General features: G+C 40.7%; 1 protein-coding gene across 7 annotated transcripts in view; it reads left to right on the forward strand.

Moving 5' to 3' along the window:
- PRIM2 (DNA primase subunit 2) overlaps positions 1 to 13943 on the forward strand; it is a 302984-nt gene that overhangs the window by 80164 nt on the left and 208877 nt on the right. Inside the window, exon 8 of one of the 7 annotated variants that reach the window (XM_030555658.1) lies at positions 4681 to 5672. The exons of the other annotated variants lie outside the window; for them this stretch is intronic. Coding sequence (XP_030411518.1) covers positions 4681 to 4740 — 60 coding nt within the window. The 3' untranslated portion in view covers positions 4741 to 5672. Of the gene's footprint in view, positions 1 to 4680; positions 5673 to 13943 lie in introns of those variants that run through there. 7 annotated transcript variants of the gene reach the window in all.

Here is a 13943-nt window from a genome sequence, read left to right on the forward strand (position 1 = left end):
CAATAATTTGACGCTTAATCTGTAGACTTTAGGAATGTTGTATTTTATAGAATCCTTCACTAATGGATACATTGTTATTGTGTATGTAACTGGATGTGTGTGCATGCAGCATTAAATAAAAATGTAGCTTGGTACTTTTCTTAATCCAGATTGCTATCCATTGTTTGTCAGAGAACACTCCCTGAATGTTCTGTTTTCTCCAGTTGGCAGCTGAAAATGCTGCTTCACAATATTTGTCAGGTTCTCATTTCTTACTCAGAATTCGCTCAATTCTTGTCAGCTTCTGTCATAAACTGGTAGTTAAGGGTTAATGTCTCTCTTACATGTAAAGGGTTAAGAAGCTTGGTAAACCTGGCTGACACCTGACCAGAGGACCAATAGGGGGACAAGATACTTTCAAATCTTGGTGGAGGGAAGTTTTTTGTTTGTGCTCTTTGTTTTGGGGGTTGTTTGCTCTTGGGACTAAGAGGGACCAGACGTCAATCCAGGCTCTCCAAATCTTTCTGAATCAGTCTCTCATGTTTCAAACTTGTAAGTAATAGCCAGGCAAGGCGTGTTAGTCTTATTTTTGTTTTCTCAACTTGTAAATGTTCCTTTTTTGCTGAGAGGATTTTACCTCTGTTTGCTGTAACTTTGAATCTAAGGCTAGAGGGGGTTCCTCTGGGCTATATGAATCTGATTAGCCTGTAAAGTATTTTCCATCCTGATTTTACAGAGATGCTTTTTACTTTTCTTTCTTTAATTAAAAGCTTTTTTTTAAAGAACCTGATTGATTTTTCTTTGTTTTAAGATCCAAGGGGATTGGATCTGGACTTACCAGGGATTGGTGGGGGGAAAGGAGCGGGAATGGTTAATTTCTCCTTGTTTTAAGATCCAAGGGGTTTGGATCTGTGTTCTCCAGGGAATTGGTGAAGTCCCTCAAGGCAACCCAGGGAGGGGAAAGTTTTGGGGGGACAGAAAGTGCTACAGACACTGAAATTCTGGATGATGGCAGTGTGCCAGATCTAAGCTAGTAATTAAGCTTAGAGGTGTCCATGCAGGTCCCCACATTTGTACCCTAAAGTTCAGAGTGGGAAATGAACCTTGACAGCTTCCCTCCTTTTTTAAAAGGAAAGTTATTAGTAGGCAAGGTAATAACTATTATACACCCAGTCCTACCATTATAGGAGAGTGAAAGGGAGCATGTGCATGCATGTTTATTGTGATTCTAGTTTTGATTGTCCAGGGACTGTAGATGTTCTGCACAATGTTCTTACAATACTAACTCACAATAATACTAATTAGATGTATGTGAACTCCTTCTCCTCTCCCTGGATACTATTGCTCTGTCCTGATAAGACCTGTTTCTTTCCCTTTCCCCTCTACCTGAAGGGCTAGGGAGTGGCATGCAAAGTAATATATACTAGTGTACCAGAATCCTATAAAGGGGATGCAAGGAGTTTGGCCCACTTAGGACAAGTTGTTTTTTAAGATGTAAGGATTTTTTATGGGTTGTTTGAAATGTATGGTAGGCTTCAGAGATAAGTGAATGTAGAACACATCTTTTTATCTTGCCGTCTCCCTCCCGTTGGAAAAGTTGCCAGCTTATAGCTCAGACTCCTTACTTTGATAAACTCAGTGCCACAGAGGTATTGTCAGTCTTGCCCATTCAGCAGAACTAACATGCAAGTGCAGGAACAGCCTCATGATATCAACACTCAGTACTATCACAGGGAAGGGTGGGGAGTGAAGGGAAGGGCTCTTGGTGCCATGATTGCATTGGAATTCTAATGTGGTATTACGAAGGATTTTACCATTATCTGTGCAGTTGGTTTGCACAATGGAAATATATTGGAGGAGCACAAAGATATAGTGCAGGGGCAGCCAAACTGCAGCTCATGAGCCACATGTAGCTCTTTTACAGTTAAAGTGCAGCTTGCAGAGGGCCCCCTACTGCCCCCTATACCCTACCTACAAGGCTAGGGTGGGAGGAACTCAGGGTGGGGCTAGAGGCTTCTGCCCTGCAGGGGAGGGGGGTCTCGGCGCTTTAGCCTCGCAGCAGGACCTGCTGGGGCTCAAGTCCAAGGCCTAGCAGGCACGTCCCACAGCCTGAAGCCCTGAGCTCTGCCAGGTGCGCCAGGCTCCCAAACTTCTGAAGATTATCATATGTTGCTCGGAGGGTCAGTAAATATGGCCACCCCTGATATAATGGGTTCATGTAGTTATATTTATCTTCTATTGTGATGTGCATGGTGTATGCACTATACAGTACAGTAACATACCTGTCAAAACATGCATTTCAACATATACTTTTGTTGTGTTATAATGGATGTGTAAAGTAAACAGTAGTTTGTAATCTTTGCAGTATATTTATCATGTCAGATTTCTGATATTTCTTAATTTTTATTCCCAGGAAGAACATAATCTAAAGATGAAAAATAATTATCTCGTGTCAGCTGTTTTTCCTGTGTCTATGCCAGTAATCTTTTTATTAAAGCCCACAGACTAATTATGTAACAAAATTGACCATAAAATATTTGTTGTTCTTTTGTCTTCATATTTGTGTGTATGCACGAGAGATTGGTTATAATTCATGCATTACTATAGTTGTCTGGTAGTTCAGACTTAGTGTGAAATTGTTGTGCATGAAACATAACAGATGTCACTTAAGGTGGAAAAACTTTCATGTTTTAAACACTGATGGAAGTAACACTTTACGATTTCACTATCACTAAAACACTATACAAATTTATTAGAGCTTCGATTGAAATGTAATGGGGAAATAAAGAGTTAGCAACAGTGGGTTGTTGTGATTTGTAGAATTCTTATTTGTTGACTAATGCTTATCGACATGTAAGGAATGAAAGAGATGGTATGTTAGTCTAATCTTATCATTTAATTGATAAAAATATAAAGAGATGATGATGTTCTATTTTGCAAATAAATAGTACTTGTCACAACACATCCTGAACCCATCTAATTAGAAGTGCTATTGCTAACTATGTCGTCCAGTGCATAAAAGGATGCAGATTATATAAGGAACATATCCTTTCATGTATTGGTATTTTTACAAGCACACATGCTTATGTATTATTTATACAGCATGATAGGTGTCCATGTTAAACATAGTAAAATGCCTATGTTCCACGGAGTTTTCAGTGCGAGGTTCTGATTTTATGAGGTGCTGGGGTATGGCCTGTGAAGTGCCTAAGACCTTGCAGGATTAGATCTAAAACTGGACTGAGAACTCTGATGGATGTGGATGATGGTAAGTACATTTAGAGCAGAGCATAGTAGGTGGTTAGAATAACTGAATTTATTTTCTCTCCTTTTTGTTACTAAATACACATTCTTTGGCCTTAGCTACACTATCTTTTAAAGAGAGTTTGAAAATTGTTTATTGGTCAGTTTCTAACTTAGTTTGGCTGGCCAGTATAGACAAGGCTAAATGGTCTTAGAACCATATTTAAAATATTGTTTTAAAATTGCATTCAAATATGCTTTGTCTGAATTCCTTAGTGGACAGGGGCCTCTTTTTAAATTGACATTTAAAAAAAAATTGAATTGATAGGTAAATATATTTGTCTTAAGTACTTGAGCAGGAGAGTTATGATTGAAAGGGAAAGGGAAAACTTTTTTTAAACTTCTGTTTCTTTCTGTATGGAGCTTTTGAATTTTTTTAAGGTATTTCTTCATTTGTGGGGTGGTGGAAGCAGAGACTGACCCAAGGTCTGGGAGAGGCAAACATATACTCCTCTCTGGAAATTAAAATGTATTGTGACTTTCTTAAATCACAAGAAAACAATTTAGATGAAATATCTGATCTTCAAGGGTGTCCTTGAGCAGAAAGAGGAAATGGTGCATTTTCACAGTTAAAACAGCACAATTAAAATAATTACAATATGTAGTTCTCTACATAATGTAGCTTTCAGTATAATAGTGTTCTTTTGACTATATTTTCCTACTGTTTTACATAAGTTACAGTGGAACATAATTGGTACCTACATGAGCTTGATCTAGACCAAGGATTCTGAAACTTTTTATTTTTAGCGTGGACTACAGTTGAATACAAAGATTGCCCTGTGGACCCACCACCTCTCCATTTTGTGGTCATGTGAACCACCTTCCCTTCCATTTAAGAGTGCAGAACATAATTGTAGTAAATAGAACAATTCCTTACAAAAATGTGTACTATGGAAATATTTGGAAAATATTTAAAGAATTTTTTGCAAGGCAATTAGAAGAGTAAAATGAGGAGGAGTGCTCCCTAGGACTCTTCGTACTCTGTGGCATATGGACTACAGCTAGAGAATTTCTGATATAAACTATGCTTCAGAGAACACTTACATTTTCCACTGACATAATCCAGGATTGAAAATGGAGCCTGTCAAGGTTCCTTCCCCACTCTCAACTTTAGGGTACAGATGTGGGGACCTGCATGGACATTTCTAAGCTTAATTACTAGCTTAGATCTGGTATCGCTGCCACCATCCAGAACTTTCAGTGTCTGGAACACTCCCTTCCCCCCCAAAACCTTCCCCTCCCTGGCAGACCACTTTGTTGGGGTGGGGACTAGGATCTTGGGCACAATCCCTTAAGCAATGGTTAATTATTGAAGTAGTTATTATTGTTGTTTTTTGTTTAGGCCTTGCAGTTACTAAAGCCTTAATAGTTAAAGCCGTATCTGCTTTTCCCTTTCAGGTTAAATACTCCCCACTCCAACCCTCCGATAACCAGTCGAACACCGAGTCTTCGATCTAAATTTTTACCTCTTTCCTAGGCTCGCCTCCCTTCCTGGGTGTGGGCTATCCCTTTCATAGCGGACCAACAATCGGCCACGGGGGCATGTCACAACCCTAAACCCTTGCTCAAGTTGTCGGCCTGGCCAATTGTCGGTCAGGCTAGAGCAGTGTGCAGACATGGAAGCATGTCATGAACAAAGGAGTAGTGTGCCGGGTGCACCAGCTGTGTGTCGGGTGCACCCCCCGTGAGCCATGTATGGACATGAAAGCCTGTCTCGGACAAAGAAGGCAGTGTGCCGAGTGCAGTCTCTGCTGACGTAAGGGGCTCCAGCCTGGAACCCGGAAGGCGAAGGAGCTAGGAACCAATCCAGTACTGACACATGTAAAAAGGGAACCAATCTGAAATTGACACAAGTACGGACTCCCAAACAAAACTATGTCCCGTGCCAAAATCAGTAGGAGTCCCTGCGTGTTAGCTGAGAGGCCTGATCACACTGTCAGCCAGGAGTCTTCTCCGGATTTTGCCGACTCGTGTCATGTTGAAATAAAACCATGTCCCCTAATTTGTTATGTTCTCGGTGCCTATGCTGCTAGTCAGCTGTATTTGGAGTGTGGTACGTATTTTGTAACTTCTGCAAATATTCTGCCTTCGCTAATTCCCCCCGCTCCTTGCCTCCTTTCTTCTGTTCGTTATTCTGTGTATAGAAGAAGTGGTTACTTTTATAGCCTATACTCCCTGCCTTTGCTCCCCCCCCTTTTTTTTTGTATGAAGAAGTTTATGGTTTAAATAGATAATAGCTCTAGTTGATAAATTATTTTTCCCTGGCCCAAGCTGTAACTTGTCCCCGTTACTAATTAAAGGAGAATAAACGCAGCTATTTGGCTTTTAAACCCAATTCTGCCGTGTTCCGTTGTCCCTCCCCCATTAAATAGCCACTCGAACCTAACGTGTCCCGGTCAATTTTGTGTTGGAAGAGAATTGTTGTGAACACTGAAATAAAGTGTCTTTGCTATTTCAAAACTTACTTTATAGTTTGAAAATTGCAGTTTTATAGTTGTAAACATAATATTGAAATACACTTTTATAAACTGATTCAAATCCTATGTAGTAACAAAAATCCTTTTTTTGAAAACTCTGCTGTCTTAAAGCTTATTCTGTGAATTGGGTCAGTGAGATGCCCTGGCCTTATCTTTTGGTTTCTCTATTTTTAATCTTCAGAAATATGATTTCTTTTTGGATTGCTCGGGGGGGAAGTGTTTTTAGCAGCATTATGAAAGTCATATTGTAGGCTAACAATCAGAGTCTCTTAATAGTTTTAACAAACTGAAGGGTAGAAAAAAGTAGGGCCGTCAAACGATTAAAAAAATTAATTGCGCGATTAATCACACTGTTAAACAATAATAGAATGCTATTTATTTAAATATTTTTGGGTGTTTTCTGCATTTTCAAATATATTTATTTCAATTATAACACAGAATACAAAGTGTACAGTGCTCACTTTGTATTTTTTATTACAAATATTTGCACTGTAAAAAACAAAAGCAATAGTATTTTTCAGTTCACCTAATACAAGTGTTGTAGTGCAATCTCTTTATCATGAACATTGAACTTACAAATGTAGAATTATGTACAAAAATAACTGTTTTATTTTTGAATGCAGTGTAAAACTTTAGAGCCTACTAGGCCACTCAGTCCTATTTCTTGTTCAACCAATTGCTTAAACAAACAAGTTTGTTTACATGCTGCCTGCTTCCTGTTCACAATGTCACCTGAAAGTAAGAACATGAGTTCACATGACACTGTTGCAGCCGGTTTAGCGAACTATTTACATGCCAGGTGCGCTAAAGATTCATATGTCTCTTCATGCTTCATCCACCATTCCAGAGGACATGTGTCCGGGCTAATGACAGGTTTTGCTCGATAATAATCCAAAGCAGTGCGGACTGATGCATGTTCATTTTCGTCATCAGAGTCAGATGCCACCTGCAGAGGTGATTTTCTTTTTTGGTGTTTCAGGTTCTGTAGTTTCTGCATTGGAGTGTTGCTCTTTTAAGACTTTTGAAAAGCATGCTCCACACTTTGTCCCTCTCAGATTTGAGAACCTTGGATCAAGTGCTATAACTATCTTTTGAAATCTCTCATTGGTACCTTTTTTGCATTTTATCAGATTTGCAGCGAAAGTGTTCTTAAAATGAACAACATGTGCAGAGTCATCATCCGAGACTACTATAACACGAAATATATGGCAGAATGCAGGTACAACAGAGCAGGAGACATACAATTCTCCCGCAAGGAATTCAGTCAGAAAGTTAATTTACACATTTTTTTAATGAGCGTCATCAGCATGGAAGCATGTCCTCTGGAATGATTGCTGAAGCACGAAAGGGCATATGAATGTTTAGCATATCTGGCAAGTAAATTCCTTGCAATGCTGGCTACAAAGGTGCCATGCGAATGCCTGTTCTCACTTTCTGGTGGCATTGTAAATAAGAAGTGGGCAGCATTATCTCCCATAAATGTAAACAAACTTGTTTGTCTTAGTGATTGGCTGGACAGGAAGTAGGACGGAGTGGACTTGTAGGCTTTAAAGCAGGGATGGGCAAACCTTTTTGGCTTGAGGGCCACATCGGGGTTCCGAAACTGTATGGAGAGCTGGGTAACGAAGGCTGTGCCTCCCTAAACAGCCTGGCCCCCACCTCCTATCTACACCCTCCCACTTCCCGCCCCCTGACTGCCCCTGACTGTTTTGTTTTTGAGTGCAGTTATGTATAAAAATAATCTACATTTGTAAGTTGCATTTTCATGATAGAGATTGCACTGCACTACACTACTTGTATGACGTGAACTGAAAAATACTATTTCTTTTGTTTATCATTGTTACAGTGCAAATATTTGTAATAAAAAATAATTATGTAAAGCGAGCTGTGTACACTTTGTATTCTGTGTTGTAATTGAAATCAATGTACTTGAAAATGTAGAACAACATTCAAAAATATTTAATAAATTTCAGTTGGTATTCTATTATTTGTGCCATTAAAACTGCGATTAATTGTGATTAATTTTTTTAATCACAATTTAATTTTTTTGAGTTAATCATGAGTTAACTGCTTTTAATTGAGAGCCCTAGAAAAAAGTAGTAGAAGATGAAGAGTTTTGGAAAAAGCTTGTGACATAAAAAATAAAAATGAGAACTATAGGCAGAATAATATAAGTTTAAAGAATATGTGAAGAGGAAGAACATTGCTACACTGAAATATAATATATACATGTATTTGTGTATAAGGGCTGAGAGCCGCCTGTATTTGTACTGTACGCTGAATTAAGGAGCGTCTCACATAATGAAAAACCAAAATAAGTGGTCATTTATTCAGAATATTCATAATGAACTTGTTTCCACTTACAAACTCTGAAACAAAACAATCCATATACATTTCCACTAAAAAGTACACATTATGAAAGATTTTTTTATTCAATAGAAACAATCTGTATTCACCGTTGGCTAAATTTTGTCTAGTTCTGAACAGGAACTACAATGATTCCAGTCTTTATTTTTAGGTGTCAAAATAAAAGTGGCCTCCTTTTCAGAGTTGCTGAGCCCATCCAAATCCCATAAAAATCAGTGGGAGTTCCAAGCTTGTTGAGAACTTTTTTTTTTAAACCGGGCCACTTCTATTTATGTTCTTAAATGTGAGTTGGGTAATTTAACTTTAGGCATCCAGGTTTGAAACGTTTGCCCAGGACTCCAATTTGTCTGCTGTCTGTTACTGTGTGATTAGTGAATTATGACCAAGATGGCTAGAGAGTATCATAGCAGGAGTGATGTACTCGGGATGTATCTCTGAGCTCATGTGCACAGAACAGTGGTGAATTGTAAGTTAACCAGTCTCATAATCTTCAAGATCCGAAGAAGGTTGGCTCATCTGGAGTCAAGTGACAGTCTTTAGTATTAGATAAAGGTGATGCCTGTGTACACTGAAATTACTCTGTCATTTAGACTTTCAGGTTGTAACTACACCTGATTCAGCATTGCTTGAAAATACTTTGGATCAGAGTTCTCAAACTGGAGGTCAGGACCCTCAGGGGGTCGCGAGGTTATTACATGGGGGGTTGTGAGCTGTCAGCCTTCACCCCAAACCCTGCTTTGTTGCTTGCATTTATAATGGTGTTAAATATATTTAAAAGTGTTTTTAATTTGTAAAGGGGGGTCGCACTCAGAGGCTAGCTAAGTGAAAGGGGTCACCAGTACAAAAGTTTGCGAACCACTGCTTTGGATAGTCTAGGTGTTTGTGTGTCCCTGTAAAAAGTAAGTCAAGAGAAATGTGATGTCAGTCTCTATGAATTGTGACCTGAAAGTGCTAGATGACATCTCAAAGAAGTGATGCACATGATGGTAAAAATTATCCAAAAGCAGGTAGGCCTTCACTATGGACGTCATCTCTCTTTGCTGCCCCCTTTCCTAAAGCAATTTCACATGTGCTGGATAGCCTCAAGTATCTGAACACAGAAAATTCAAGTTTCCACGCATTGAGAGTTTGTTGAAAGTCCCTCTGCCTAAAGAATAGCGTGACAGAGTTGAAGTTCTTACTTGGATGGTCCTCTATTTTGTTGCTAATTGATTACTCAGCTAGTCCATAAAGATGCTGGCTACTATTAGTGATGAACTTGCAGGGATCCAAATACAATAAAATGAAGCAAGTTCTGGCACTGAACTTTAGTCATCCCTAAAGGTTTGGAGTTGGTCGACTCTGGGCATCCCAAAAGGTCTTAAAAAAATCCTTATCCTGTCTTTCTGCACCCAACCACAGCTTTAGGTTTTACTGCCTCATCAGTTTGTGAACATCTTTACTATCTTTGTAGATACCTACCAAAGAACCTGGAATAATGAAAAATATTTCTGGGAACATATATCTATATATAATTCCACAAAATACCTCTACTCCCTGTAATAAATTATCAGCTCTGTGACTATGTGAAGATTCAGGAGTCATAGCTCTCAATTGTTTGCTAATGTGACAACATAGTATATCTGTGCTGTCAAGATTAGTTGTGAAGGTTTAGGTCCAAGTTGACCTGATTCTTCTGAAAATGATATGTATGTCTCCAATGTGCAGCATAATGGAATATGGCAAAATTTTGAATATATTTTCATGTTTTGGGCAGTCTGGGCCAGCAGTCTCTTGCAGTGATATAGACTCATAGGTCAGAAGGGACCAATATGATCATCTAGTCTGATCTCCTGCACAAGGCAGGCCACAGAACCCTACCCATCCACTTTTATACCGCCCCTAATCCAGGACTGAGTTATTGAAATCCTCAAAACTGGTTTTTGAAGACCTCAAACTGCAGAGAATCCACCAGCAAGCGACCCATGCCCCACGCTGCAGAGGAAGGCGAAAAACCTCCAGGGCCACTGCCAATCCGCCCTGGAGGAAAATTCCCTCCCGACCCCAAATATGGCGATCAGCTAAACCCTGAGCATGTGGGCAAGACTCACCAGCCAGCACCCAAGAAGGAATTCTCTGCAGTAATTCAGTTCCCATCCCATCCAACATCTCCCTGCAGACCATTGAGCAGACTTATCTCGTGATAATCCAAGATCAATTGCCCAAATTAAACTATCCTATCATAACATCCCCTCCATATACTTATCAAGCTTAGTCTTGAAGCCAGATAAGTCTTTTGCCCCCACTACTTCCCTCGGAAGGCTGTTCCAAAACTTCACTCCCCTAATGGTTAGAAACCTTCGTCTAATTTCAAGTCTAAACTTCCTAATATCCAGTTTGTACCCATTCGTCCTCGTGCCTACATTAGAATTAAACTTAAATAATTCCTCTCCCTCCCTAACGTTAACCCTCCTGATATATTTATATAGAGCAAGCATATCCCCCCGCAGCCTTCTTTTGGCCAGGCTAAACAAACCAAGCTCTTTGAGTCTCCTTTCATAAGGCAGGTTTTCCATTCCTCGGATCATCCTAGTAGCCCGTCTCTGGACCTGTTCCAGTTTGAATTCATCCTTCTTGAACATGGGACACCAGAACTGCACACAATATTCCAGATGGGGTCTCACCAGCACCTTATATAACGGTACTAACACCACCTTATCCTTGCTGGAAATGCCTCGCCTAATACATCCTAAAATCGCATTTGCTTTTTTAACAGCCGTATCACATTGGCGTCTCATAGTCATCCTGCTATCGACCAATACCCGAAGGTCCTTCTCCTCCTCCGTCGCTTCCAACTGATGCGTCTCCAACGTATATCTAAAATTCTTATTATTATTCCCTAAGTGCATGACCTTGCACTTTTCACTATTGTATTTCATCCTATTACTCTTACTCCAGTTTACAAGGTGGTCCAGATCTTCCTGAATAGTATCCCTGTCCTTCTCCGTGTTAGCAATACCCCCCAACTTTGTGTCATCCGCAAACTTTATTAGCACATTCCCGCTCTTTGTGCCAAGGTCAGTAATAAAAAGGTTAAATAAGATCGGTCCCAAAACCGATCCTTGAGGGACTCCACTAGTAACCTCCTTCCAGCCTGACAGTTCACCCTTCAATACGACCCGCTGGAGTCTCCCCTTTAACCAGTTCCTTATCCACCTTACAACTTTCATATTCATCCCCATCTTTTCCAATTTAACTAACAGTTCCCCATGCGGAACTGTGTCAAACGCCTTACTGAAATCGAGGTAAATTAGATCTACCGCATTTCCTTTATCTAAGTAATCCGTCACCTTCTCAAAGAAGGAGATCAGATTGGTTTGGCACGATCTACCTTTAGTAAATCCATGTTGCAATTCGTCCCAATTACCATTGACCTCTATGTCCTTGACTACTTTCTCCCTTAAATTTTTTTCCAAGACCTTACATACTACAGAGGTCAAGCTAACAGGCCTATAATTACCCGGATCACTTTTATTCCCTTTCTTAAAAATAGGGACTATGTTAGCAATCCTCCAGTCGTACGGCACAACCCCCGAATTTACCGATTGCTTAAAAATTCTCGCTAATGGACTCGCAATTTCACACGCCAGTTCCTTTAATATCCTGGGATGGAGATTGTCCGGGCCCTCCGATTTTGTCCCATCAAGCTGTTCCAGTTTGGCCTCTACCTCAGTTGCAGTAATATCCACCTCCATATCCACATTCCCGCTTATCATCCCTCCATCATTGCTAAACTCCTCACTAGTCTTATTAAAAACTGAGGCAAAGTACTTATTTAGATATTGGGCCATGCCTAGGTTGTCCTTAACCTCCATTCCATCCTCAGTGTATAGCGGCCCCACTTCTTTTTTCTTTGTTTTCTTCTTATTTATGTGGCTGTAGAACCTTTTACTATTGGTTTTGATTCCCTTTGCAAGGTCCAGTTCAACGCGGCTCTTAGGCTTCCTCACTTTATCCCTACATGTTCTGACCTCACCAAGGTAGCTTCCCTTGCTAATCCCGCCTTTCTTTCACTCCCTGTAAGCTTTCTGCTTTCTCCTAATCCCCTCTCTGAGTTGCTTGCTCATCCAGCTTGGCCTACAACTCCTGCCCATGGTTTTTTTCCCCTTTCTTGGGATGCAGGCTTCCGACAATTTCCGCAGCTGCGACTTAAAGTTATTTCATGGCCTCCTCCGCATTTAAATCTACAAGTTCCTCCGTCCAATCCACTTCCCTAACTAATTTCCTTAACTCTTTAAAATTAGCCCTCAAGAAATCGAAAACCCTAATCCGAGATCTACATTTGTTTATCCTTCCATCTAGTTTGAACTGAATCAGCTCATGATCACTCGAACCAAGGTTATCCCCTACCACCATTTCTTCTACAAGGTCCTCACTGCTCACGAAAACCAAATCTAAGATGGCATCCCCTCTCGTAGGTACTTCAACTACTTGATGAAGAAATCCATCCGCTATCACATCCAGAAAAATCTGACCCCTATTATTCTTGCAAGCACTCGTCCTCCAGTCTATATCCGGGAAGTTGAAGTCTCCCATAATCACACATTTACCCTTTGTGTTTACTTCATTAAAGAGATCTCTATCCATATCCAAATCAGATCCCGGCGGTCTATAGCACACCCCAAGCACTATCTCAGGGGAAGCTCTAGTTGCTTTTTTATCCAGTGTGATTTTTGCCCAGACAGACTCTGTCTTATCCATTCCATCGCTTCTTATTTCATTACAGTTAATCTCATCATTGATGTACAAGGCTACTCCACCACCTTTGCCTTTCTTCCTGTCTTTTCTAAACAGCACATAGCCTTCAATACCTGTACTCCAGTCATGAGTACTATTCCACCAGGTTTCTGTTATCCCTATAATATCCGGTTTCACTTCCTGCACCAGTAGCTCCAGTTCCTCCATCTTGTTACCTAGGCTCCTCGCATTAGTGTACAAACATTTTAATTTTTGGCGTTTAGCATCAATGACATTCTTTCCCCCGTCGTGCACAGACCTTCTACCACCAGCATCACCCATTAATATGGTTTCTACTCCACTATTCCTCCTTGGATCAATTCTTTGGTCCGCAAGGGTATCCCCTCTCATTTTGTTTACTTCCCTCTCCAGGTTATATTCCAGCGTGGAGATCTCCTGAACATCTCCCAACCATCTCCCCCAACTTCCTAGTTTAAAGCTCTCTTGATGAGGTCGGCGAGCCTCCATCCTAGAATTCTATTTCCCTCCTTACTTAGATGAAGTCCATCCTGAACGAATAGTTGTCTGTCCGTAAACCTATCCCAATGACCGTACATCCCAAAGCCCTCCTTGTTACACCAATGCCTGAGCCATCTGTTGATCGCCATAATCTTGTCACTCCTTCGTCGCCCTGCTCTAGGAACCGGCAGAATCCCACTGAAGATTACCTGAGCCTCGATTTCTTTGAGCGTCTTCCCCAGTCTGGCATAATCCTCCTTGATACAGTCCAGTGAGTAACTAGCCGTATCATTCGTTCCCACATGAAGGACAATCAACGGATTCTTTCCCGCTCCCGCTAGGATCCTATTCAGCCTCTGGTCCACATCCTGTATCTTAGCCCCTGGCAGACAGCACACCCTTCTGTTCTCCCGATCAGGTCTAGTTACAGGCCTGTCTATTCTTCTCAGTAAAGAGTCTCCAATCACGTAGACTTGCCTTTTCCTGGCGACAGTGTGATTCTCCGGTCTATCCCCCACAGCAGCTTGCCGCAAGTCCTCTCGATTTGTATTCACCCTTACAATCCTCCTAGGGCTCATACTC

This window comes from Gopherus evgoodei, chromosome 3 (assembly GCF_007399415.2).
Source record: "Gopherus evgoodei ecotype Sinaloan lineage chromosome 3, rGopEvg1_v1.p, whole genome shotgun sequence".
Taxonomy (NCBI): domain Eukaryota; kingdom Metazoa; phylum Chordata; order Testudines; family Testudinidae; genus Gopherus; species Gopherus evgoodei.